The sequence below is a fragment of the Dipteris shenzhenensis genome, chromosome 31 (genome assembly GCF_047967505.1).
Source record: "Dipteris shenzhenensis isolate YYH24624 ecotype China chromosome 31, Dip_SZ_1.0, whole genome shotgun sequence".
NCBI classification, from domain to species: Eukaryota; Viridiplantae; Streptophyta; class Polypodiopsida; order Gleicheniales; family Dipteridaceae; genus Dipteris; species Dipteris shenzhenensis.
Window position 1 is genome coordinate 22,167,885 of NC_141626.1, and position 26,488 is coordinate 22,194,372.

Here is a 26,488-nt window from a genome sequence, read left to right on the forward strand (position 1 = left end):
TGTGCCCTAGGAGGTGAAATGACTCATTTTCACCCTATGCACCTCATTACATATGTGAAGGTGCAAAATTTGGAATGGGTCAATAGGATTTGCACGTCCACCTATCAGATTGGACTCAAACTTTGCACATGACTTAAACTCTATGGTCTCCATGTTCTTGCATAGTTTGAGTCCCATTTGACATTGAATGTGGGCACTGGGAGGTCAAAGGTTTGACTTTCACCCTATGCACCTCGTTTCATACGTGAAGGTGCAAAACTCGGGGGGGTCACTCATCATATATAACCCTATCATGTGAGTTCGATAGAAGGATATTTTCTATTCCTAAAATTTACAGAAATAAATATACATAAGGGACTATTTAAAATAGTTTTGGAAAAAATTTACAGATTTGTATAGAAAAGGGGTACATTTTATTAATGAAAAAATTTACAGATAAGGGATTTTAAATATAGGCCTTTAACGCACGTGATATAGAGGGTTTATACATAGTGACCCCCTCGAGGTGCAAAATATGGAATGGGTCAATAGGATTTGCATGTCCACGTGTCGGATTGGACTCAAACTTTGCAAAGGTCTTAAACCATAAGGTTTCCATGTTCTTACAAAGTTTGAGTCCCATCTGACATTGACTGTGGGCACTGGGAGGTGCAAGGGTCCATTTTCACCCTATGCGCCTCGTTACATACATGAAGGTACAAAATGTGGAATGGGTCAATAGGATTTGCATGTCCATGTGTTGGATTAAGACTCAAACTTTTCACAGGTCTTAAACCCTATGGTCTCCATATTCTTGCAAAGTTTGAGTCCCATCTGAGAGGTGAAAGGGCCCATTTTCACTCTATGTGCCTCTTTACATATGTGAAGGTGCAAAATATGGAATGGGTCAATAGGATTTGCATGTCCATGTGTCAAATTGGACTCAAATTTTGCACAAGTCTTAAACCCTATGGTCTCCATGTCCTTGCAAAGTTTTAGTTCCATTGGACACTGAATGTGGGAAGTGAGAGCTGAAAGGGCCCATTTTCACCCTACGGATCTCGTTACATACGTGAAGGTCCAAAATATGAAATGGGTCAATAGAATTTGCATGTCCATGTGTCAGATATTGCACTCAAACTTTGCACAGGTCTTAAACCCTATGGCCTCCATGTTCTTCCAAAGTTTTAGTTGCATATGACACTGAATGTCAGCCCTGGGAGGTGAAACGACCCATTATCGTCCTATGCACCTTGTTACATATGTGGAGGTGCAAAATATGGTATGGGTCAATAGGATTTGCATGTCCACCTGTTATATTGGACTCAAAATTTGCAAGGGACTTAAAATCTATGGTCTCCATGTTCTTTCAAAGTTTGAGTCCCATTTTACATCAAAGGTATGCACTGGGAGGTGAAGGGGCCCATTTTCACCCTATGTGCCTCGTTACATACATGAAGGTGCAAAATATGGAATGGGTCAATAGGATTTGCATGTGCATGTGTCAGATTGGACTCAAAATTTGCAGAGGTCTTAAACCCTATGGTTTCCATGTTCTTGTCCTGAATGTGGGCATTGGGATGTGCAAGGGCCCATTTTCACCCTATGCACCTCGTTACATACGAAGGTACAAAATATGCAATGGGTCAATAGGATTTTCATGTCCATGTGTCGGATTGGACTCAAACTTTGCACAAGTCTTAAACCATATGGTCTCCATGTTCTTGTGGAGTTTGAGTCCCATTTAACACTAAATGCTGGCACTAGGAGGTGAAAGGGCCCATGTTCACTCTATGCACCTCGTTACATACGTGAAGGTGCAAAATATGGAATGGGTCAATAGGATTTGCATGTCCATGTGTTGGATCAGACTCAAACTTTGTATAGGTCTTAAGACCTATGGTCTCCATGTTCTTACAAAGTTTGAATCCCATCTAACATTGAATGTGGGCACTAGGACGTGCAAGGGCCCATTTTCACCCTATGCACCTTGTTACATAAGTGAAGGTGCAAAATATGGAGTGGGTCAATAGGATTTGCATGTCCATGTGTAAGATTGGACTCGTTCCAAGCAAGATAAGGGTGTCAGAGAGGCACAAGATAAAATGTCAGAGGGGAATGGCAATCAAGGAACCTTCAAGAAACTCAATCAAAATGACCCTAAGGGAAAGGGTAACAAGGGCGGTCTGAGGGGCTAAAGAAAAAAGTACAAAGGGGAAATTTAGAAGGGCACCTAAACAATGTAGAACAATAATCTACTAAGGGGGTTGAAGGCAGTGGGACACCCAAGCCATAGGAAGAAGAAGCCACACCAAAGGAGAAAAGGGAGGCTAGAGCAGATAAGGACAAATGTCGAGCCCTCATAGAAAGCTGAGCAACAAAGAGGGGGGTGGTACCACATTTGCCACCATCACTTTGCCTTCCCCTCATTGCCTCTACAAAGCCTACCCCATGCCGAACCATTCCCCTTAGATCCCAATGTGATGGAAGACAATGATTAGGATCGAGCGACCACCAAGATCTAGTGGCAAGTCCTAAGGGAGAATATGGTGCATGTAGCTTAGGGCCTTAGGCTTTCTGGCTAACTATTGGCTCCCTCCCCACGTACTCGAGCATCATCTTTTCCTTCAGATGCAATACTGGGATGAGATGACATCCTTCAAGAAGTAGACATCAAGCCTACAATGGGAAGAGGCTGACTTGAGGGTAGAGTGCAAGCTCCTCCTAGAGTAGCTACATGGTAGAAATATTGTATACAAGGGGGTGGCCCAAAAATACTCTCAACTGTAGCACGCCCACATCAAAAGCTCAAGATAGAACTCGTAGCTTGCAATGTCAAGTGGATAGATTGAGAGCACTTGTTACCAAGTCTACGAGTGAGGTAGTGCCTCTCGTGGTGGGAAGAACATGTAGTTCTAGCATGCACTGCAGTGCATGCAATAAAAGGCCACCAAAACCTGAGATAGCACTAGGGAACTCAGACCCAAGTTGAGGTCCTTGAAAAAGAGAATGCCCGACTATGACAAGCTACTACTGATAATGAGGAACTAAAGGAGGAGAATGCTTGCTTACAAGCTAAGCTAGATCAGTATGTCCAACTCTAGTAGCAAGTCCATCTCCTCCAGGCTCTTGATAAACACCCCAACAAACTACCTTGCCAATAGCCACCACCATGATGGCTCGGATGGTCAAGATGGTGTGCATGAACTACCACAGCCAAGCAGGCAGGTGGGCACATTGGATAAAAACTCAACGGAAGGATGCGGCTCACAAATGAAGGAATCAAAAGGCATCATGGCCAAGGCACTTCTGATGCTCTATCTCGTGGGCCAAGGAGAGTGCACAGAGACAACCACACAAATGTACTGGCATTTTGGGGATGCTACCTCGTTTGAGGATGCCATAGTACAAGTAAAAATTTTGGAAGGCACTTGTGAATTGGGTATATAGACTAAGTAGATTTTGGAGTGCGAGCTCATTTTTTCCACACTTGGTCTCCTTATGGCCATACTAGAGGCAATGCTTATCAACAGATGGAAGAAATGGAGTTCACTGTTGCCCCACACACTATGCATCAAGGTGGTCTCAAGCAAGTACAGCCAATGGTATTAGTATACGACCGAGCAATCAAGGTGTTCAACCATTTTGTTGAAGAGCATGCCCAACATCATCATAACATCTTCAAGACAGAGCAATTGATAGTTTTTAACTAGAACTAGGAGGCTTTATTGGCATAAAGGTGAGCTTCTTGTCCATAGAGACCTCAAATAGTATCTTTATAATTGTCTTTTGAATGATTTATAGAGCCCAAAGAGCTAGGTGGGGCTAGGACAGCTTGTTGGCATAAAGGCTTTCAATGGCCTTAAGAGGCCCAAATAGTATCTTCATGATTTTCTTGTGGCATGGTTTAAGGATTACATAAATAAATGTCATCAACACTTGTGATTAAAGAGACATGAAAGGTCTTCAAGATTAGGATCTATTACATTATTGGTGTGCGTGCCTTTGTTGTGGTGCTTGATTGGAATGCAAGTTTGGAATGCTTGCCTTCAAATATGCAATGCTTTTTATGCATGACCAAAAAGATGCTTTGAAGGCATGCCTTTAATTCATCATTGCATTGTTTTGAAGATTAATTAGTCATTGCATTGGTTTGAAGATTCATGATTTGAAATTAAAGGACGAGCTATGCAAATCAAGAGAGATGCTGCACTACAAGAAGAACTTTATATGTTTGTATCGGCAAAATGGCCTTCTTTAATGTTAAAAAATTGGGATGAGTGCAGATTACATTTTTAAATTAGTCCACAATTGTATCATTGGATTCATGGTTGCTCTGACTCATGGTTAAAAGTGAAGCTTCAATAGGGCATTGCCTGATGCTACAAAGGGGTATCTCATGAGGTGGATTATGGGACAAAGTGAAGGTGCAAGTCATGGACCGAATTCCACCCAACCTTGGAGGTTCTACACAGTCGGTTCAAACATGGAGGGAATGGAATTTATACATAATGTGTACCAAGAGCCAATGGCAATAGGGGTTGCTTTTTTGGATGTAATGTATGGACCAAGTAGAAGTAGAAATTGGAATGAGGATCGCTTTGAGTGTTTGTTGAAAAGCTTGATGACAATCACTTCTCCCCTAGTGCAATTCCTTCTTGTGGTGTTCTTGACCATGGATCATGTATCATGTTCAAAGAATGCATTAAATAAGACATGCGGACAATATAAAATACACTTTGATTGCCCTAATTTTGAAAGTGTGATACATTTGTCACTAGATCTATGGATGGCTTAATTGCATGTGCACACTACACACATCATTCTTTGGTCACTCCACACACTACACTGCTCACTTTGGGTAATGGTTGCATCAAATTACTACAACTATGTTTTGACCTATTTGATTCATTTGTGAAGCTCTAAGTAGGAGGCCTACAAGAGGGTCACTATACTCTCTAGTTCAATAATATGGCTCCTGCCTCTAACCATTATTAACAAACTTTCCAAGATCCTGAGAGTGGCAAGGTGTTTGTGCTCCAAACTGTGGTGCATCTCCCTCCAATATGTAACCATTTCATCTTGCCTGGAGTTGCTCTCTACCCAATTTTATTCTTGGGCATTTTGTCTAGCTTTCAAGGATTACTGCAACTTTGCTAACACCACATTGGTTTCCTCAGTCTTCTTTTGTGCCCACTCTATCGCACCGGTCTTTATCAATGCTCAATGCATTTACCATATTGCAAAGCTATTTCAAAAGGCCTTCCTTTTTTGTCTTTTGACTATCAAGGGTTGTTGCCATAGACATAAGCTCACTCTCTGCATTCTCCACCTCTGTTAGAGTGTCCTTTAGTTCTTGCTTCACACACTTGTTGATTCGTTCCCCTACTTTTTTCCTTCTCTGCCTCTCCTCCATATCCAACTTTTTAGCTTCATTTTCCTTTGCCTCGGCTACCTACAACCATGCTCGTATTCCCTTGTGTGTGCTACATCTACCTCATATTGTGCTAGTTGTGCCTTGGCTTCAACATCCTCCCTTAGTCTCTCAAATACCATATTCAATTGTTCTTCATTGAATCTCCTCTATACCTTCATCATCTCCTCGTTAACTTGCATAGGTGAGTTAAAAGGACATTTTTCATTAGCAGTTGCATTGCAATCTCATTGGCCTAAGTTTCTTTAAGTTGCTTCGTAGGGTTTTGGTGATCACTGTTTAATAGGAGACTTGAGCTCCGTGCAATTTCTCTATTACTTCCCAAACCTACCAATACTTCACGGTTCCTCAAGTATCCAAAAAGAAATTCCTTGTTTTCTTTAGTTCTTTTTAAACTTCTTCTAGCAAGGTCAAAACCTTGACTCCACAATTGTTTCTATCCTACACAAGGGGAAATTCCTTAACGAGGTCCTATTTCTTCCATGGACACTCTAAGAAACTAGCTTGCAAATTGCCTCTAGGGACTTTGAGCAAGTCTTCAATCATCTTTATGTTGATGTGGACCGTAGCACCCTGACATACAATGTATCCCTCCTTCACAATCACTTTCCTCAGATGTTCAAAAAGCTATTGATAGAGAGATTAGTGGATCTACATTAGATGTCATGATTGCAAGACTAGCTAGAGTAGAAGAACCATTGGATGTCATAAGGACCTGGTTGGAGGATACTAGACCTTGAATTATGCCTCTAAGACTTCCATGATTAGTACAAGGAACTACATTTTGTTGAAGAACTGAAAGGAAAGCATGAAGCTGAACACGAAATGAGAGAATGCTTGCTTGCTTGCTTATGGAATGAAGAAAGGTGAGGTCCATATGTAGGCACCTCTTACATGAGCCACCAAGCTCCACAATCATCTCCTCAATTAGCTCCTAGATTCTCTCAATCATCCTATGTGGCATCTACCACCACCTAACAGTGCTTATGGGCACCTAACTGTGCCTCTAGCACACACACATAGAAACCAAGGTGTGCCTAGGGCATACACCTTGAGGTATCCCATCATACCCCCCCTCAAGGGAATGCCTCAGGCTATGTCAAGGATACATCTAGTCTCATAGTTTCTCATGCCATCTCATGGTGGTCAAGGATAAATCTATGGCTAGGATCTCATGCTAGCAAGCGTTCCCAAGGGTGTGAAGTAAAAAAAAGGGATACATAAGACCTTCCAATGGTTATCTCCCCTGCATGTACATGCACACAATGTCTGCAGGGGATACCATGGAGTAAAGCACATACACATGGCCTACATCATATGGTGACCAGAGGTGTTTACAAAGAACACAATAGTTTATTCCATTCATTATGGAGGACTATCTAGGTAGAGTACCTTGACTCAACATAAAGGAGAGATCTGGAGCATATATGGAGATGGTTCAAAAAGCATAATCTTCATAGGAGGCCTCATCTTGTGGAGGCACATCAACTAAAATTAGATTGGCAGTCTTTGGTTTTGTAGTTGCTTCCTTTTTGGCCTTACAATACTTTTCATGGTGATTGTTTTTGCCACAATGTTTGCAAGGATTGATCTTGAAGCAATCTTTTGAGAGGTGATTAGTCTTCCCACAATGTTTGCAAGGTGAAAACTTGCCCTTTTGAGTTTTTATGGCATAGGCTGTCATTGCCTCTTCAGAGTTCCATGTGCCTTTGTTTTTCTTGAAGAGCAGTAATAAGACCTTCAAGGGTAGGATTAGGAAGGTTTTTCAATGTGGTAACTTCATGATCATAATCTTCAGGCATAATTTTGAGCAACACTGCCATTGCATCATCTGTAGTGATTAGAGAGTTGATAGAAGCAAGTTGAGTCATGATACTCTGCATGTGATTGACATGGGCAGCCAAAGGAGTGCCATTAGCCATCTTCAATTCAAAGAAAGCAATCTTAAGTGACAATTTTGAGATGTGAGAGCTAGCACCAAAAATAATATCAAGCTTCTACCAAGCTTCAGAAGGAGACTCCAAATCAGAAATGTGATGAATATAGTCATCTCCTAAGCCAAGAGCAATGATGCCATAGCTTTCTCCTCTCTAGTAGGATCTCGTGCCGGGCATGTAGGAGCTGAGCATTCTCCAAAATTAGAGGCTGTTGAAGAAGAAGTTGAAGCAGGTTTGACAAGCCCCTAGAGGTTTTCCCTCATCAATGCAAACTTAACTTTCATCTGCCGTGTGTGAAAGCCTTTACCATTGAACTTATCCATATTCAAGAAGGTAGCCATGAGAGGGTCTAACCCAAAATGGGCAGTGTCTACTCTCTTACAAGGCTAGAAAGAGTTAAAGAGCTTCAAAGTACAAGCATTTAGAGTAGCAAAGACTTGTAACCAAATTCCATACTACAAATCATAATGGAAATGATGCTTCAACTTGCATGCTTCATAGAGGTGGCTAAATGAAAGTATTCCAAGCAAATCCAGGTATAGCAACTTAAAGGAAAGTTGTAGCCACAGTTGTACTGATGCTATTCAACACTTTAAAACATCATAAATGCTAAAATAGCATCTAATGTAGCATCAAACTCACAACATTGTCAAAACTGTCCAAAACAGAGGCTTGAACTTGGAGGGCTTGTATCTCACTCTTCAAAGCAAAGAAAAGAGGGCTTTCTAGGTAGAAACAAAGTTGGTATACCAGAGAAGAGCCACTAAGGAAGAGAGGCAAAATGCTATGTCACATTGCCATAGCCAGTAGCTTGAAATTCGACTAGTTTTTTGACTATTTCTCCCTCCCTAGTGGACCATTTCCCTTCAAATCTAGACATGAGCTAGCTCATACTATTGTGCAAGCTTGGCTTAGAGGAAATTTGGGAATGGCTACTCTAGCAAGTCGCATTGCAAGAAATGGCGTCATGAAGAAGACGACTGTTGCACGGTTTTGTGGGCCCATTATCTAATTCCTCTAACATGGAAGTTTGCCCATATGAAGGGTCTCTCTAGTTAGAACGACCCTGGGAATGGTTGCTTGTAGGTAGAGAACTCAGCCCTCCAAGTGGTTGGGTAGAAAGGGGAAAAATGGAGAGGAAGATGAAGAAGAAGAAGATGATGAAGAAGATGACATGGCACAAATGGGCTCAAGGAGGATCATAGTGCTCTAATACCATGTTGAAGAACTGAAAGGAAAGCATGAAGCTGAACACGAAATGAGAGAATGCTTGCTTGCTTGCTTATGGAATGAAGAAAGGTGAGGTCCATATGTAGGCACCTCTTACATGAGCCACCAAGATCCACAATCATCTCCTGAACTTAGCCCTCCAAGTGGTTGGGCAGAAAGGGGCAAAATGGAGAGGAAGATGAAGAAGAATAAGAAGATGAAGAAGATGACATGGCACAAATGGGCTCAAGGAGGATCATAGTGCTCTGATACCATGTTTTCTTTTCGTGTTCAGCTTCATACTTTCCTTTCAGTTCTTCAACACATTTGTAGGGAGAAGGCTTGCGAGGTGCAAGGATTGCAAGGTGGAAGGACGAGTGCAAGGAGTAAGTAGGATAGGGCACAAGGCTTGTAAGGAGAGTGTCTCTAATTCTATCCACCATGTAAAGGTATTCAAGGCTTACAAGGTTCTCAAAAGATTGCGAGGTTCAAGGATTGCAAGAATTACAAGGAGAAGGCTTGCGAGGTGCAAAGGGGTTTGATGGTGCATCTCTAATTCTACCTACCACGGTGGAGGAAATTGACACAACCATTGAGCTTGCATGATGGCCACGAAAATTGTCTTAATTAGAGGACGTGGATGCTTATAGTGGTGATGGGGAAATTTGGCCACCGTGCTAGAACTATCATGTGGTTAATGCAAAGATTTTAACTAGAAATTTTATATGCTCAACCAATTCTCACACTGGAGAAAATCAACCACTATGCTGGCATTCAATAGGCTTAATTGGGACGTGGAAACTTATAATAATGATGGTGGAAGTTGGATACCATCCTGACACTATCAATTACTACTAGTTAGTGATCACATGCATAACTTCTAACTGTTCCCACTAGTAGAACCAATAAGTGAGTACTAGCCTTAGTTAGTCGATTTCGTAGTGCTTCACCCTTGTCTTCTACTCAACCTTCCTACTGCACCTTCTAGATCACTACTACAAAACTAGGTAGAAATGGCAATAAGAAATGGCACAAATTTCTAATTTTGCCATTTCTTATGTATGAAATGGCAACAGCTTCTCAAATTGCCATATTTTTTGCAAAAATGATAGTTAGAAATGGCAACTAGTTCTTGAACTGCCATTTCTTTAGAAGAAATAGAACCAAAAAATGGCAACCTTTTATTGTCTGCCATTTCTTAGCAATAATTGGCAGCACCAAATGGCATCCAATTCTTGACTGCCCTTTCTTATGAACAAATGGCTGCAAATTCTTAATTGCCATTGCTTCATAAGAAATGGCAACAAATTCTTGACTGCCATTTCTATTTCTTATTTAGAAATGGCAACAAATTCTTGATTACCACTTTATTCAAAGAAATGGAAAGCACTTCTTGATTGCCATTTTCTAAGAAGAAATGGCAGCACAAAATGGCAACCATTTTTTAACTGCCATTCTTACCAAGAAATGGCAGCATAAAATGCATACTATGGAGTAAAATTACACAATGGTTGACCATTGAGTTGTTGCAAAGTATCTTATTGTTGCCAAAGATTCACTACTACCATTCACAACATTGATATTACTATCACTATTTATGTATTGTCTAAGTGTGAAATATTAATCAAAAGGCTTAAGTGCGTCATTACTCATACTACAAAGTGTGAAGAAGTCATCTAAAATTCTAAGGAATAACTTTTACCTTTAATAACACACGCATTTTACTTGATAGCAAATATTATTCAATAGTTGATTGAGAAATAAATAATACAATTTTTACATAGCAAAATAAAATATAAAATTATAAAGACATTACATGAAGAGTTTTTCAAGAAACATTCAAGCCTATGGTTTGACCCAATTTCTAAATCTCATAATTTTCTTTAATGTAGACTCCTGGGAAGAAAACCATGATGCAATATCTCTTTAAATCTTTGCATAATCATCTTAGCAAGGAGCTTATAAATGACAGGCATGAGAGTAATTGGCCTCCAGTCAGCAAAAGTTTCACACAACCAATTTTTAGGAACCAATTTCACTATGCCATGCTTCCAGGAACAAGGCAGCTGCCTTTCTTGCCAAGCCAAATTAATCATTTGAAGAATGATATCTTTCAGATCATCACAAAAGGCCACAAAAAATTCCTCCGTTAATCCATCCCATCTTGGGGATTTACCTTTAGCTAAATGTGCCATAGCATCATCAAGTTCAATGTCTGAGAAATGCTTTTCAAGATCTGCAGCAACCTTTGAATCAATAATTAAGCTGACATGATCCAAAAATCTACGTTGAGCTTGGAACTGATCAGAGGAAGGTAAAGGCTACAAGAATATGTTTTTGAAATGTTGTACACATTCAACCTCTAGTTGGGATTGAGATTGTATCCAGCAACCATCCTATTTTTGAATCCTTTGAATTGATTGTCTTTGTCTTCCTGCATGCAAGCTCTTAAAAAAGGATTTTGAAGAATAGCCTTTGTCCAACAAGGGCTTAACCTTGGCTCTAACTTCCCATTTACGTAGCTTTCTTTGATGATTTTGAGTAAATATATTCCAAGTAGATGAAAGAATATCTATCTCATGAGGAGTAAGCTGTCTTTCATGGCTAATTTGAGTGAGGCTTTGACACTTTGCAGGATATGACATTTTTTATGCAGGCAAGTCTTTGAGTTTTTTAGGAGTGCATCTTAGTCAAGCATGACTTGCATCCTTTGCTGGCTTTTAATGATTAGCACGGTAGATGGATGGTGTTACAATGCATGGTTGAAGAGGATATCTATGAAATTGCTTCTATGTATGCCTCTCAAATTACTTTTGCTTTGTGTGGATAGATGTAGGATGCCATCAGTCATTATCCTTGGAAGTCTAATTCCTTTATATGTGGAGATTTCAATAACGTTAACTCCCCTCATCCACAGGATAATACTACTCTCACAAGTCTCATATGATACCTTCTGAATTTCAGAAATGGGAGGACATGTAGAGTGCTCTTGATGCAGAAGATTTGTGGAAAATCTCTCAGCCTCAAACACTGAGATTCACATATCATCATAATGCACTTTCCCATTATGGGGCAAGATTGGACAGATGGTACCTATTGAATGTGCATTAGTTTGATGCTTTCACATGTAATTTGTGGGTTGACTACTCTCTTCAACTATCGGATCATGCACCCTTGTGGTTGGACTTATGTTTTGCTCAAATAGTAAATTATTTATAGCCTTCAAGTGCTAGAATGCTTCATGTGAATGCTTTCTAACTTTTACACAAGCAATTTCAAGAAGCCATCTTACTTGCCATCCGGCCTCTTCAGTTGCATCCTAATGATGATTTGGATTTTGCTTCGGAGAGTTTTGTATGCCGCATTCAAATGATCATTAAGGATTATGGCAAGTGGCATATGGCTGATTTACAACAAAACACACACACACACATGATTCATAAATTTCATGCCTACTTCATGATAATTTTCACAAAAAAGATGATTCATGCTCACACACATGCACACGTGTGTATTGTAGACATTGTTTTAAAAAGGTTTATGGATCTATGAGTAGAGTAGAAAGCATTCACATAAAGCATTATTAAGTATCATATTTACTTTATTTTAAAAAGGTTCATGAATCAACAATTGGAGTAGAAAAGACAACAACACAAACAAATGACATGCGTGTTTTTTGAGTAAGTTAAATTTATTTATTTTTCTTAATTAGTATTGCAATGACCATAACATTTTTGGATATTTTTCATAAAGATATTTTAAACAAATATTCTACTAATGATCTTTTGAATGTATCTTTGTAGGTTGATGCTTTTCAAAGGGGACAACGTTGAACGAGTAAAGATCTTACATAAGGACTCAAAAGACATAGTTGGAATAGGGAAAATAATTAGCTTGGATCCTTCATTTAGATTTCATACTATACTAATAGGAGTTGGTTATGTAATAGTACAAGTTGACAATGCAATCAGTAAGGATGCTTTGGATGCACCGAATTTCAAGTTGTCTAATGCAAATCCTGCTAAGCATGAAGAGCTATAATGTTTTTCAAGTTTATCATATGGCATCATCAATGTCACCAAAAGCAAAGTAGAGAGGCAAGCGGCACAAGCAGGGGATATTTTGTGATCAAAGTGGATTTCCTTATAAGTGGATACACTAAAAAAACATATCAGTATGGTCAGCTTCAAGTGGGGGTGGGGTGAAGGAGAAGTCATAATCTCTTTATAATTTTATATTTTATTTTGCTATGTACAATTATTTATTTCTCAATAAACTATTGAATAATATTTGTTATCAAGTAAAATGCATGTTCTATAAAAGGTAAAAGTTATTCCTTAGAATTTCAGCTAACTTCTCCACACTATGTACTATGAGTACTAATGCACTTAAGACTTTTGATTAATCTTTCACACTAAGACAATAAGTTTCGTTCATGGATACCAAGTATCCAATGTAAAATATTAGTTATTTAATATTCCAATGTCATGTAGCTTGTTTTCCCATTTTAAAAGCTAGTAGTTCACTTAACTTTTTTGCCCATTTTGAATGATGTTGTTTATAAAATAAGAATTGGCAATTGTGATACTATTTCTTGCCATTTGTAACATCATAACTGGCATTTTGTATGTCACTTTATTTCCATTTTCAACATGAAATCTTGCAACTTTTATGTCATCTTTTGCCATTTCAAATATAATAGGTGACAATTTTTATGTCACCTTTTGCCATTTCTTTTGCAGTTGATCTCAAATGTAGTGCCATTTCATACATTAAAAATGGGAAAAATATATGGTACTTTTGGTTGCCATTTTTGTTGTGGAAATGTCAAAACTATATGGCACTTTTAGTTACCATTTCATACGTAAAAATGGCAAAATATATGGCACTTTTGATTGCCATTTTAGACATCAAAATGGCAAAAATATATGGCACTTTTGGTTGCCATTTTGCATGTGGAAATGGCAAAATTATATGGCACTTTTAGCTACCATTTCATACATAAAAATGGCCAAATATATGGCACTTTTGGTTGCCATTTCAGACATAAAAATGGCAAAAATATATGGCACTTTTGGTTGCCATTTTGCATGTGGAAATGGCAAAACTATATGGCACTTTTAGTTGCCATTTCATACGTAAAAATGGCAAAATATATGGCACTTTCGGTTGCCATTTCAAACATACAAATGGCAAAAATATATGGCACTTTTGGTTGCCAATTTGTATGTGAAAATGGCAAAACTATGTGGAGCTTTTAGTGGCCACTTCATACATAAAAATGGCAAAATATATGGCACTTCTACTTGCCATTATAAACATAAAAATTGCAAAAATATATGGCACTTTTGGTTGCCATTTCCAAAAAATGGCACATGTGGAAATGGCGGAGTGCCATTTAATAATGTAGAAATGTCACTTTTTGGGCTGCCATTTCCTAGTTTTGTAGTAGTGTCGATCCACCATTGCTATGTCCCAACTCACTTATTTCATTCCTATTTCTAGCTATCTCCAAAGTAGTGGCAGTTCTCTCCCATGACTATTGAGTGGCCTATATGCTACATGACCTTAGTTGGTCAAGTGATTGGCCCAATTTATTCTACATGAGACAGGCACTTCAGTCACATGGGAATGAAGTTTTTTTGTGGATAAAATATATTCCATATTCTCAAGTCGATTAGACCATGGAATATTTATCTTGTGGTAGCTTTGCCAACATCAAGCAATGGAGATTTGGCTTGAAGCTCATACTTAGAAATGAGCAAAGCATTTGTTGCTGAGCCGAGATCTTGTATCAACAAAACACAACCTCTTTGTAATATAAGCTTGTTAATACATACAAACTTGTCATGAATTTTGGTCTTATGAATCTCGATTAAGCTTCAGGATTGGCCTTAATTTAAGGGCTTCATAAAATATTTTGCATGGATCTAGTTGGTGGGCTCAACCATGCCATAGTACCTATAATTTAATTTTAACCATCGTAGTGGTTACATACCAACCAGCATAGTAGTTGCAACACGTCTTATGAATACAAGCTTGTTATGAATTTAAGTCTTATGAATACTAGTCTTATTTGAAAAATCTCGATATTTCTTTTAGGATTTCTTTTTTATGTCTTTAGGATTGGCCTTAATTTAAGGGCTTCAAAAAACGTTTTGTAGGGATAGTTAGCTAGTTATAGCCATCACAATGCTATGCTTGGTCATCACAGTGGTTAACGTGGGCCACTACCGTGCTTACATCATGAGTGAGCATGGCAATTGTAGTAGGTCTTATGAATACAATCTTGTTAATATATACAAACTTATTATGAATTTTGGTCTTATGAATACTAGTCTTATTTGGAAATCTCGATATTTATATGGATACTTGATTAAAAGCTTTAGGATCATCCTTAATGTCTTTAGGGTTGGCCTTAATTTAAGGGCTTCAAAAAATGTTTTGCATGGATCTAGTTTTAGTTGACTGGGAATCATCCATCATGGTGGTATCATGGTGCTTGTTATGGGCCATAGGGTCTACTAGCCATCGCAATAGCCATGTGCAGCACCACATGTCCAGCATCACTAGCCAACATGGTGGGTTCAATAGGGTTGACATGGCCATGGCAGTGGTCTACCAAGCATGGTGGTTGATAATGTCTCCCAAGAATCCTGTCAATGGCTTCAAAGATGCACGAGCAGTGCCACGTGCAGGCACCAACATGGTGGTCATACACTGTATGTCATGTTTAACCGTCACAATAGATCTGCTAACACTAGTAGCATTGGTGCAATAAAGGCACTACAATGATGGTGGCAGTTGGCAAAAATTTGAGCTGGGGCCCTTTATTTCACATCGAGAAAAAAATCCAATGATTGTGTGTGGTATTCCACATCATCGTGACCTGGCCCGTTGATTTTGTAATCCCATTCACTAGTGCATGTCATAGGGCATGGCCCAAAAATGGTTCCACGATTGGCTACACCCGAGTGTACATTGGCCCACTAGCTAAATTTATCCTTAAATAGTTCCAAAATAGCAACGAGCTTGATGAAGCAAGTAATAGTAGTAGCTAAGGCCACTAAAGGAGAAATCTACTCCCAAACAAAGTGACAATGTAGTGAGTCATGCCGACTAAGTTGATCCAGGTAACAATGCTCTAATACCAAATGTTGCTAACAATGGAGTAACAATGGGGTAAACACACACTTATTGCTAACATTCTAGGGAGAAAGTGGGAAAAAAACCTTCCTAACTGGAGAGAAAAGGTATTCCAAGGGTATGTTCATGCCACACTACTCATAATATAATAATTATTTCATGTTAAAAGGCAATTAGTTATCATGGAATGCGTTGAGTAACAGTAATATAGTTTTCAAATAATATCATGGTAGTGTGTTGCGCTTTAGGTTGAAATTGCATAGAATGATGAACAATGTAATTTCAAGATGGATATATTTCAAAGGTTGTAGGACCTTTATAGGCCCTTAAGTTAGATGAAATGATTTCATGCAAGAAAGCTATTTGGTTATCATGGAATAGTAATATGGGAGTGTGTTAACTCTCAAGGTTATCATGGAATGCTATAAGTGAGAGCAATATCATTCTTAAGTTATGCGGGAGTGCATGTGTTGACTCTCAAGGTATAGATTATTGCATAGGATGGTATTTGAACAATAATTAATAATTGCTGGATATTAGGTTAAGATTGCACAATGGTGAATAATTAGAGGGAGATAAGGGTAGCTTTTTTGGATGTTCTTCCCTTGGTAGAGCACATTTTTTTTTTGTGCGTGACATAAATGATAACACTCAAGTGAAAATGAGAGAGTCCTATAAAGAATCACGCCAATAGTAGAGAAGCATCACATCAAGGGTGTAAGCGTGCACAAAATAGCAACATGCAACCTAGAGCTATTTCCCATGGTCCCCCTTATTTTTCCTATTTATCCTGTGTTCTCCTATCCCTAAGGGCCAAGTCAACTGTATCGAAGTCCAAACCAAGACCGGATTGGATGTTGATGTGCAGGGTAGAAGCTGTGCAGTGTTCAGAAAAAACATTTTACTCAACAAATCACAAAACTTGGGTCTCAAATCTTTGAATAATTTTCTTGAGAATTTACAGATTTTAAAGCTAAAATTACAAAACTAAATTGCCAAAATCTTGCAGATTTTATGGAACTAAGAAAATAGCTTTTACAAGTGAAAATGAAAATGTTGCATGTTCATGGTATATAATTTACAGGTTTTTGTGAACAATAAAAGTGTGGGAATCAGTAGGCTGTCACATATCCACTCACACTTTGTGGAGAAATTAGAGGGCCTCCCCACGTCAGAGCTAAGGCTAGGGAGGCCACCGAATCAGCTACATAACCTTGAGGCTGTTGTGCGTCCATGCATGTCGATTGCTCCTTGCTAGGGGAACATGCTTGTCAGGTCTCCACCATAGTTACAAAGCTGCCAGTTACAAAGATCATGACTAAGTTTCACTGGTTCAACCAGTCCAGCATTCGAGTGCTCGGGTGGAATTCCCAAAATCCCCTCCTCGAGGCCACTAGTCCACTACGAGGCCAAAAAGGTGGCTAAACATTTTTACTTCAGGCTTTCCACTCTTAGGGATGGGAATATAACTAAGGGAGATTCGAGTTGTGTTGGTGAGGTGATAAAGCATGGTCGTCATCTTCATCCTCATCATCAGTGCATCACTCACCAACAATTCGCAATTTTCTACTCTTAGTACAATATGGTGGGCTGCAGCCTGCAAGCTTGCTGGAGCCTGGGACTATTGCTGTTCCAACTGGCCAGCTCGATGGTTGCAATGAAGACGACGTTGAATCTCGATGGTTACAATGAAAAAGATGTTGAATCTTGACAATAGTCGGTACGCGGATTGGTTACGCTGCGTATCATGTAAGAAGATCACGATGATGATGGCGTCGAGAAGAAGCTTCGACGTTGCGACAACAGATAACTCTATATAGTCATGACTCATAACCACTCTCCTCCCAGTTCATCAAGAAAAGCCTCAATCCTCTCCTCCTCTCTGCACCGCCATTGTTTGCAGCTCCCTCTTCCAATGGCTTACCCATTATCCTTCCTTCTTCCCTCCTCGTTCACCCACTACATCCTCTTCCTCCTCCTCTTTCAATATCCCGTGTTCTCTCGTCCTCACCGCCACCTCGCTGCCCTCGTCCCCTCGACCCCTCTCATACTCACTTACCACAATGGTCCAATCCTCTCAGACAGCCATGGCCTTGATGTCTACCTCCTCTGGTATGGCAAATTTTCTAGTTCTCAGCAATCCATTGTTACGGACTTCATCGCATCTTTTCCAGCCAGCAAACACATACAATCGCCCTCGGTCACGCGCTGGTGGAATAGCACAGCTGGCTACAACGACAAGTTCAATGCCAAGGTGGCCAGTGTAGTAAAACTTGGTGGAGAAGTTCACGACACAGTGTATTCGTTGGGAAAGCACCTGAAGCGGAATGATATCGAATCCCTCGTGATGAGCTCTTTCCACGGCAGTTCTCTCACTAACAGTTATCGTGCTCTTCACCTGGTTCTAACTGCTGCGGATGTGTATGTAGATGGGTTCTGCATGAACTCATGTGGCTTTCACGATTACACTTTCCCTTCTGCTGGTTCCTTGTATAGAATGGTCCCTTTTGGGTGGGTGGGCGATTCGATTACGCAGTGTCCTGGCCAGTGTGCTTGGCCATTTGCAGTTCCAGAGTTCGGACCTCCAAATCCCCCTCTTCTCCCGCCAAACGGAGATGTGGGCATGGACGGGTTGATCATCAACGTAGCGACCATTCTGGCTGGAGCTGCCACGAACCCATACGGAACTGGGTATTTCGAAGGGGACTCTTCGGCTCCCTTAGAAGCTGCAACCGCTTGTGCAGGCTCATTCGGGCCGGGGTCGTACCCGGGATATCCCGGGCAACTGCAAGTAGACAGGAAGACGGGCGCAAGCTATAACACCAATGGCTTACATGGGCGGAAGTATTTGTTACCGGCAGTATGGAATCCCAATTCTTTGAGCTGCGCAACATCGTGGTGAGTTCTGAGTAGCATGCTTGCTTGAGTGGGAAGTAAACTTATCGGAACGTATCCGCTGTTTGTATCGCTGAAAAAATGGAAGGGTGTCCAATTTGTATGAACAGAACTCAAAGTGTGCGGTCAGTCTAGAGAATTCTTGCCATACAACCCTTAACAAAGCAAAACAAGGTGTGGCCTCCTCTACGGCAAGTTTTTTTTCGTGCTTGGTGAAGTTTTGCCGTTTTGCCGTACAGACACTGGTTGCCTTTGAGAAAGGCGTGTGAGTCGATGAATCGAAGCACTTAGTATAGTTCAAATTGTGATGTTTGTTGACAGTTCTGGTATAGGTGTAGTAGGTCCGCTATGAGAGGAAAAATCCGCATTTGTATTAGTTCAACAGCGGGCATAGGACAAAACTAAGCAAAGGCGCGCAGACAAAATTAAACATTCCACAGAATTCTCCTCTCGCTTTATGTCTCTCCCTGCTATATATATGCCTCTCTCTCGCTCGTCCACTCGCCTCTCTCGCTGCCCCCCGCCCCCTCTGCCTCTCTCGCTGCCCCGGCCCCCCCCCCCCCTCTCTCTCTCTCTCTCTCTCTCTCTCTCTCTCTCACTTAGTCTCTCGCTACGTCCTCCCCTTCTTCCCGCTCTCTTTCGCTCTGTCTCAGGCAAGCTTAATCAAGCTTAACGAACGTTAATATCAACCATGAGAAAAAGATTTTCCACTTGTATCCCTCTCCCGCCATTGCCAATGCAGTAGCCCGTCAAAGCACTCATGGCAATTTTCTACAAAAAAATAGAGATCCATTGTGACAAACATGATGCGGAAATTCCTTTCCGTGTACATGAGTTGTGGATTTTTTAAATAGGAAAGATGAGGTGTTTACATTGGCACATTTTGCCTTTGTACATAGAAAGACATTTTAAATTCGGAGTCCATTTCTCACGATCTTGCCCTCCCGGATCATGGAGAGAGCTCTTGGATGCTTAGACCTTTGGTACTATACCTTAAAAAGATTGCATTTATGGTGGCTAAGATGCTCATTCTTATTCTTCAAGTTTTCTTGTTTAATACCATGCTCAAGGTCATAAGTCTATCAAATTAGAAGCATTTGCTCATTCTTATTCAAGCTTTCTTGTATCCCTTGTCCTTTTTGAGGCACACTTTGCTGTCGTTGTCAAGTCACACCATGGTGGTCCAAAATGAACTAGTCTTTGAATGATTGTCACTTAACTAACTTTTTCTAAATACTTCTAAGAATGCACTAGCACGTCTTGATGAGAGATTTCAATATGTGGTTAAACCAAGTTTTCTTTTTTGTTGTAAAAACTTCATAATTGTGTTAAAGAAATATGTACAAAAATCAAACTGCCTTACAAGGAAGGTACTATACTATAGTTCCAGACACAGCTTACTGCTTTAAAAGCCTCATGCTTGTGACCAAAATACTTGGCAACTCTTTTAATCTTGTCAATCCCTTCTTCAATCGGCTCTAAAAACAACATTGTGGTGGTAGCAAGCTAAGGGTGTCCACTTTTTGGCCACTCCAGGCAAAGTGTGACACCCCCAACTCGCAAATACAAAGGATTCCACTACCTCGATCGTGGCAATGCATGCAATCGAGTGTCGACATGTGGAGGTTTGACAACTGACGAGTGGAGGTTCAAGAGGAGCAAAAAACTCAATCGTGGTACTGTGCTAAAATCACATGTCGGCAAAAAAACCTCGATCGTGGGTATGTGGCATCCTACGTGAATACCTCGATCGATGTATGTGGCATCCTACGTGCATACCTCGATCGAGGTGTGTGGCAACCTATGTGTGCATCCAAGTATCTCGATCGTGGGATTTGGGCATGACACTATGTGCACCCGTAGCATTGAGTTGGCATTCCAAATACCTCGATCGAGGTATGGGGATGTGGCATATGTTTTAGCACTTGGCTAGGCAAGTCCCACGTGGTTTTTTCAAATGTTGGTTTGGCGTAGAAGTACCTCGATCAAGGTATGTTGTGGGGGCAACAACATGCTGAGTTGGCATTAAAAAACCTCAATCATGGTAGTTTCATGGATCCTTCACATGCATGGGTGTTGCATCAAAACCACGATCGAGGTATGGTGCTGCATGTCTCACATGCATATGTGGTAGAAAGAAACCTTGATCTTGGTATGTCCATACATCCCTCTTATGCATGGATGTCACATCAAAACATCTATCAAGGTATTGATTATATGGTATGATGATTTGCCAAGTCTAGTACCATGATCGAGGTAATTGATAAAACGGTATCATGATAAGCCAATGTCATTACCACATGGATGCTAACACGCGTCTGGAGGTTTAGTCAAAAACCAAGATCGAGGTGACATTCCTAATTTTTGGATGAAAATCACTAACGAACATCTCGGATGGACATTGTTTGACGGAAAGTGATAGACGGACATGGGTAGGAGAGATAATCTGGATGCAGCATCGATGCGGGGTAGCGCGATGAGGGGAGGGGCACCCGATGATTCCAGGTTGGTCTCCTTCTATTGCTCCGTGCTTCGTCGCAACATGCATGCCTCACCTCTCAGCCGTGCTAGCTAGTTTCGTGATGATGTTGTGGGGGGGCGAGGCAGAGGGAGCAGAGTGGTTGAGGTGGAGGCAGAGGTAGGGTGGTCGAGGGCAGAGAGGGCAAGGCGGAGGGAGCAAGGTGGTAGAGGGTAGACGGGGGCCCCCCTCACTTGGTCGCTAGTGTGGATGCAGGCATCGATGGTATACATCGACTAAGTGGTTATGAAGACCGTCAGCAGACATTTCAAGCATAGGCAGAAGCAGAGGTAGGAGGTCAAGGTATGGATTGGAGAGTCATACATGCCCTATTTGAGCATGATTTGCCTCATAAGGTGGCACTAGATCTACTTTTTTAGGATGGTCAGACAGCAGCTCAGTGACCTTGTTTAGGATAGTCTTTTTACATATTGTGGTGTAGGCACCCCATGATGGCAGCGCATATCTATCCGAGATATCTCACTGCCAAAGACGGTCGGTTGCCTCATAATCCTAGATTCCTTGCTCATTTGTGATGCAGCTATATGTTGAGTTCATCCTCGGGCATAGGGTGGTCTATCTCAGTGTGCATCCTGGATCAAGAGCTGGATGTGGTAGGATGGGACGCCAGCAGCAGACAACAGGTGTGTGATGTCAATGTGAGGAACCAGAGCCTCATACTGTCCCTACACTAGCATTACGATCCATTCCAGGATGACTATATGGTGACATTCATTCTATAGCCACGTCCTTGCGCATAGTTTCACCCTGTCAACATTTGTATAGGTAGAGATCATTGTTCTTGATATTGAAAATTCGCCATGTGTTTCTTCTGTGCAAAGTTCATTTAGAAGGATTTTTGCATGTTCACACTACAGATTCCACCTCCATAAATGAGCGTGATACACGTATTGCTTATTTGGAGGCGCGGTTGGCAGAGTCTACCAGTGAGGTTAGTTGTTCATCATCTTTTACTATATTCTTGTGCCGCCTACATTACTCACGTGCTATGATGTGTGTCTGTTTGGCAGATGGATACTCGAGTACGACAGTTAGAGACAGAGATGGAGACTTGAGTACGACGGTTAGAGACAGAGATGGAGACTTGAGCATGACAGCTAGAGGCAGACAGGGAGACTTGAGTATGACAGTTAGAGGGAGAGCTGCAAGAGTAGAGGGCCTTGACACGCATTGCATACCATCGAGCTGAGCACTATTTGTATTAGCTAAGAGATATCTCACATGATGAGAGTCGCCATAGGATACACCCTAGTGTGGCTTTATATCCCGCCCCTCCTATAGAAATTTCCACCAGACGTCCCATAGATCCTCTCTAGGATGCCCATGTCTACTTGCATCCTTTGTCAGGGCTATTTTGATAGCATAGGAATTTTTTGGCCTAGGATGCAGCCACCTCGCTCATCTCCAGTGCCACCATGGGCATGCTACCTGGTTTTTTTTAATTGATATCAGAGTGCCTACCTATCATACACTAGGTATGGACGACCTGTACCTTGGACGTGGCCAAGCTATTGATCCCATTGCCCACACGATCTTGATAGAGCATTATAGGACAGAGGCATAGAGGGATTTGATCCCACAATGATTGCCGCATGTATACTCGATAGTTCTCGTATGTAGACTTCATGCCCGACGATGAGGCACAAGTAGAGGAGGCACAATGCATCGAGCGAGAGGCACACCTAGAGATATCCTTGCATGATTGGGTGTAGCAGCATATTGGGCAGGATCTAAACCAGGGGCTCAGACATGAGGAGGACCTTACTCGTGCTGGATTTGAGTTATGAGATATAGGCAGTGGCTCAGCGTGCTGCCACATCCTATGGAGATGAGGTTGGATCTTCTACACAGCGGCCAATCGGGCAGCGTGTCCTGTATGAGCCACGTCAAAGGGTGATTAGGGGCTCCTATGTTGAGTTTTCTGATTCCTCTGATGATAGCTGATGTAGATGGCATATACTTTGATGATCATGTATGTGTACTTAGATGTACATCACATACTTTGATGACCATGCATGTGTAGCTATGAGACTTTAATGATCATGTACGTACATTGATGATGATGATTGTGTTGAGATATCGAGCTCCACTCATGATATGCCAGGGTGACCGTTGTGCATTTATCTCACCGACTTGTTAGCTGCAGATGCGGTTGGTACACTGCCCATGAATAATAGCTGGATGACAGCTATGCTTATGTACTCTAGTTCGTGGCTCAATTAGTATGCCACCTTAGTTAGCTGAGTTTGGTTTGAGACCCACATTTAGGGTTCTTCTATTTCTTTATACTAGAGTTCTTTTGGCTTTCACAACTAAGAAGAGGAAAACTGTTTTCAACCTCCACCTTTGTGTGTATTCCCCCATTGTGTATGTGAGAAAGCCACAAGTGAGACTCCTTCCTTCTCTCCCACTATCTTCACATGGTATAAGAGCCTGGTTTATGGTAAGGAGATCAAGAAAGCAAACCAAGTTTGCGGTATCCTGGTAAGAGGATCAGTGTTGCTTTCCTTTTTCGAGTTTGAGTGCAAATCTCTGCAGGTAGCATAGCTAGAAAGTGCGAGAGTGCATTGTCTCAGATTGAGACGCCCTTCGTGGTGTGGCGAGAGGGCAATATATGCTGTAGATTAGGGCAAAGCCTTGAGTGACTTTATTTTTCTGATTCGAGGCCGTTTCGGGGCCTGTTCTAGAGGCGGAAGTTCTCCGTAAGCACTAAGAAAAAGGCCCTGTTTTTGCTATGTGACCACTGTTCTGCAAGTCAGTGAAAAGTTGCCACAGAAATTGCATCGTATGCATATGCACAGAGATATTGGAAGTTGCAAAATCATCCTTATTGCCTATTGATACAAAATCGTCACTAGGAAGTGACTGTGTGGTCAAATACCACTTTCGTCAGTTTTGCAGATTTGCCCGTGTGAGGCAGAAGCTATGTTTTTTGTAGTGATAGAATATTTTGCAGTGTTTTGTAATGGCGTCTGATTCTCTTTCACAGATTGTCACTGAAAAGCTTGACAGGAATAACTTCCAAGCATGGAAGTTTAGAATGACAAATTTCCTTATGGGAAAAGGCTACTGGGAGTTCATTACAGAAAATGAAGAAGAACCAGTTCTCCCTAATGTTCCCAATCAATAGGAAATGCAGGCATTTAACGGATGGCATGAGAGAGCCAGAAAAGTTATGTACTGGCTGTCGATCAGTATTTCGGACTCTATGATTGTGCATATTCAGGATGCAAGTACGCCAAAGGAGGCATGGGATACTTTGGAAAAAATGTACAGCACAAATACGCAAGCTAGGAAAATGCAGCTCAAGTAGGAGTTGCACAATGTGCAGAGAGAAAATATGAGCATCAATGACTACCACATGAAGGTGAAGAAAATTGCAGATGCACTTGCTTCCATTGGGTCGCCAGTGGAAGATCATGATCTAGTTTTTGTGACCTTGAATGGTCTAGGAAAAGATTATGCACAGTTCCGGACATCCATTGCCGTCCGTGAAAATTTTTTTGAATTTGAGGAGTTGTTTGCTCTTCTAATTTTTGAAGAGCAAAGAAATGGTGGTGCATCTTCTTCAGGAGGAACTTCAAAAGAAATTGTCTTCTACTCAAATGCTGGAAGAGGTAGAGGCAGAGGTAGAGCAGGCCGATCTGGAGGCCATGGTAGAAATCAAAATGTGCAGCAAACTCAAGAAAACCAGTCCTATGGAGGAGTACGTGGTAACTCTAGAGGCAGGGGAGCCAAATGTGAAGATAGTGGGAGAGAGGGAAGGAGTCTCACTTGCGGCTTTCTCACATACACAATGGGGGAATACACACATAGGTGGAGGCTGAAAACAATTTTCCTCTTCTTAGTTGTGAAAGCCAAAAGAACTCTATTACTAAGAAATAGAAGAACCCTATATATGGGTCTCAAAACCAAACTCAACTAACTAAGGTGGCATACTAACTGAGCCACGAACTAGAGTAGATAAGGATAGCTATCACCCAGCTATTATTCATGGGTGGTGTACCAACCGCATCTGCAGCTAACAAGTCAGTGACATAAATGCACAATGGTCACCCTGGCATATCACGAGTGGAGCTCGATATCTCAACACTCCCCCTCGAGCTCAATCCCAATTCTTGCACATGAAGCAGGTCTCTGAACTTGCGTAGCTTCTCTACGCCCAATGCCTTCGTGAATATGTCAGCCATCTGATCCTCTGTGCTGACATATCAAATCATCAACATAAATGACAAGCAGCATAATATCTTTCTCTGTTTTTCTCACATAGAGTGAGAAATCTGCCTTGGAAATCTGAAAGCCAATAGTGACAAGATACTGTCCTATCTTGTCAAACCATGCACCAATTCCCATGTAGCATTTGCTTCCAAGGCATCCATTTCTTCATCCATGGCTGTCTCCCATTTTTCATTCCCCATGGCTTGTTCAAAAGAGGTGGGTTCTGGTTCTTGTATCACGTTGACCATATAGGGATATTGAATGGCTATAAATCCATCATATTTCAGCCTATCCACAAGATACCTAGCTCTGGTAGACCTACACAAAATAGGCTCACTTCCAGATGGTCTCAAAACATCCCTGGTCTTCCTTACTCCAGGTGTAACAATAAAAGGAATACCCAACTCATCATCAATGCTATGTTCTGAGCCACTGGATTCACCATCCACATAAGAGTGACCTGCATTCACATCAAACATGGGCTGATCTACCTTCTCTTTTCCTTTTCGTGATACCTGTGTACCACTATCTGCATTGCTTTGAGGAGATCCTCCTAATCTCAATCTGCCTGTCCATGGCGAAGTATGTGAACCACTGCTAGAGGACACTGCAGGTCCACTGATATTTTGTGACTGCTGCTATGAATTCTGTGCAACATTACCATTTTGTGCATCTACATCAATCATCACATTTACTGGTTTATACCAGCTGCTCATCTCATCAAAAACAACATCTCTGCTCACTATAAACTTACGAGTAGAAGGGTTATAGCATCTATACCCTTTCTGCTGCAGAGAATAACCAATAAAGATGCACTTCTCAGCTTTTGGATCCAACTTGGACCTCAACTCATCTGGCACATGAACATAGGCAATGCAACCAAAAATTTTCAAATGAGAAATGTCTGGTTTCCTACCAGTATACATCTCCTCTGGCGTCATGCCATGTATTGCTACAGTGGGAGTCCTGTTCATTATGTAAACTGCTATAGCAACTACTTCAGCCCAATAATAATCTGGTAGATCTTTTTCATTTAGCATGGCCCGAGATACCTCTCCAATATGCCTGTTTTTCCTTTCTACAAGTCCATTTTGCTGTGGGGTATGACTGCATGAATATTGCTGCTTTATG

General features: G+C 41.2%; 1 protein-coding gene across 1 annotated transcript; it reads left to right on the forward strand.

Annotated features, from left to right (window-relative positions):
* The first annotated feature begins 17,620 nt into the window (after nt 1–17,620).
* Nucleotides 17,621–18,646, forward strand: LOC147881202 (protein PHOSPHATE-INDUCED 1 homolog). Its single transcript, XM_087402350.1, has one exon. It carries the CDS (start codon nt 17,621–17,623, stop codon nt 18,605–18,607), a length of 987 nt encoding a protein of 328 aa, XP_087258476.1. The 3' UTR covers nt 18,608–18,646.
* Nucleotides 18,647–26,488: the final 7,842 nt, after the last annotated feature.

Bases quoted from the DNA above. Each gene is read 5' to 3' on its own strand.
- LOC147881202 (XM_087402350.1), top strand. From the start codon at position 17,621: ATGGCTTACCCATTATCCTTCCTTCTTCCCTCCTCGTTCACCCACTAC.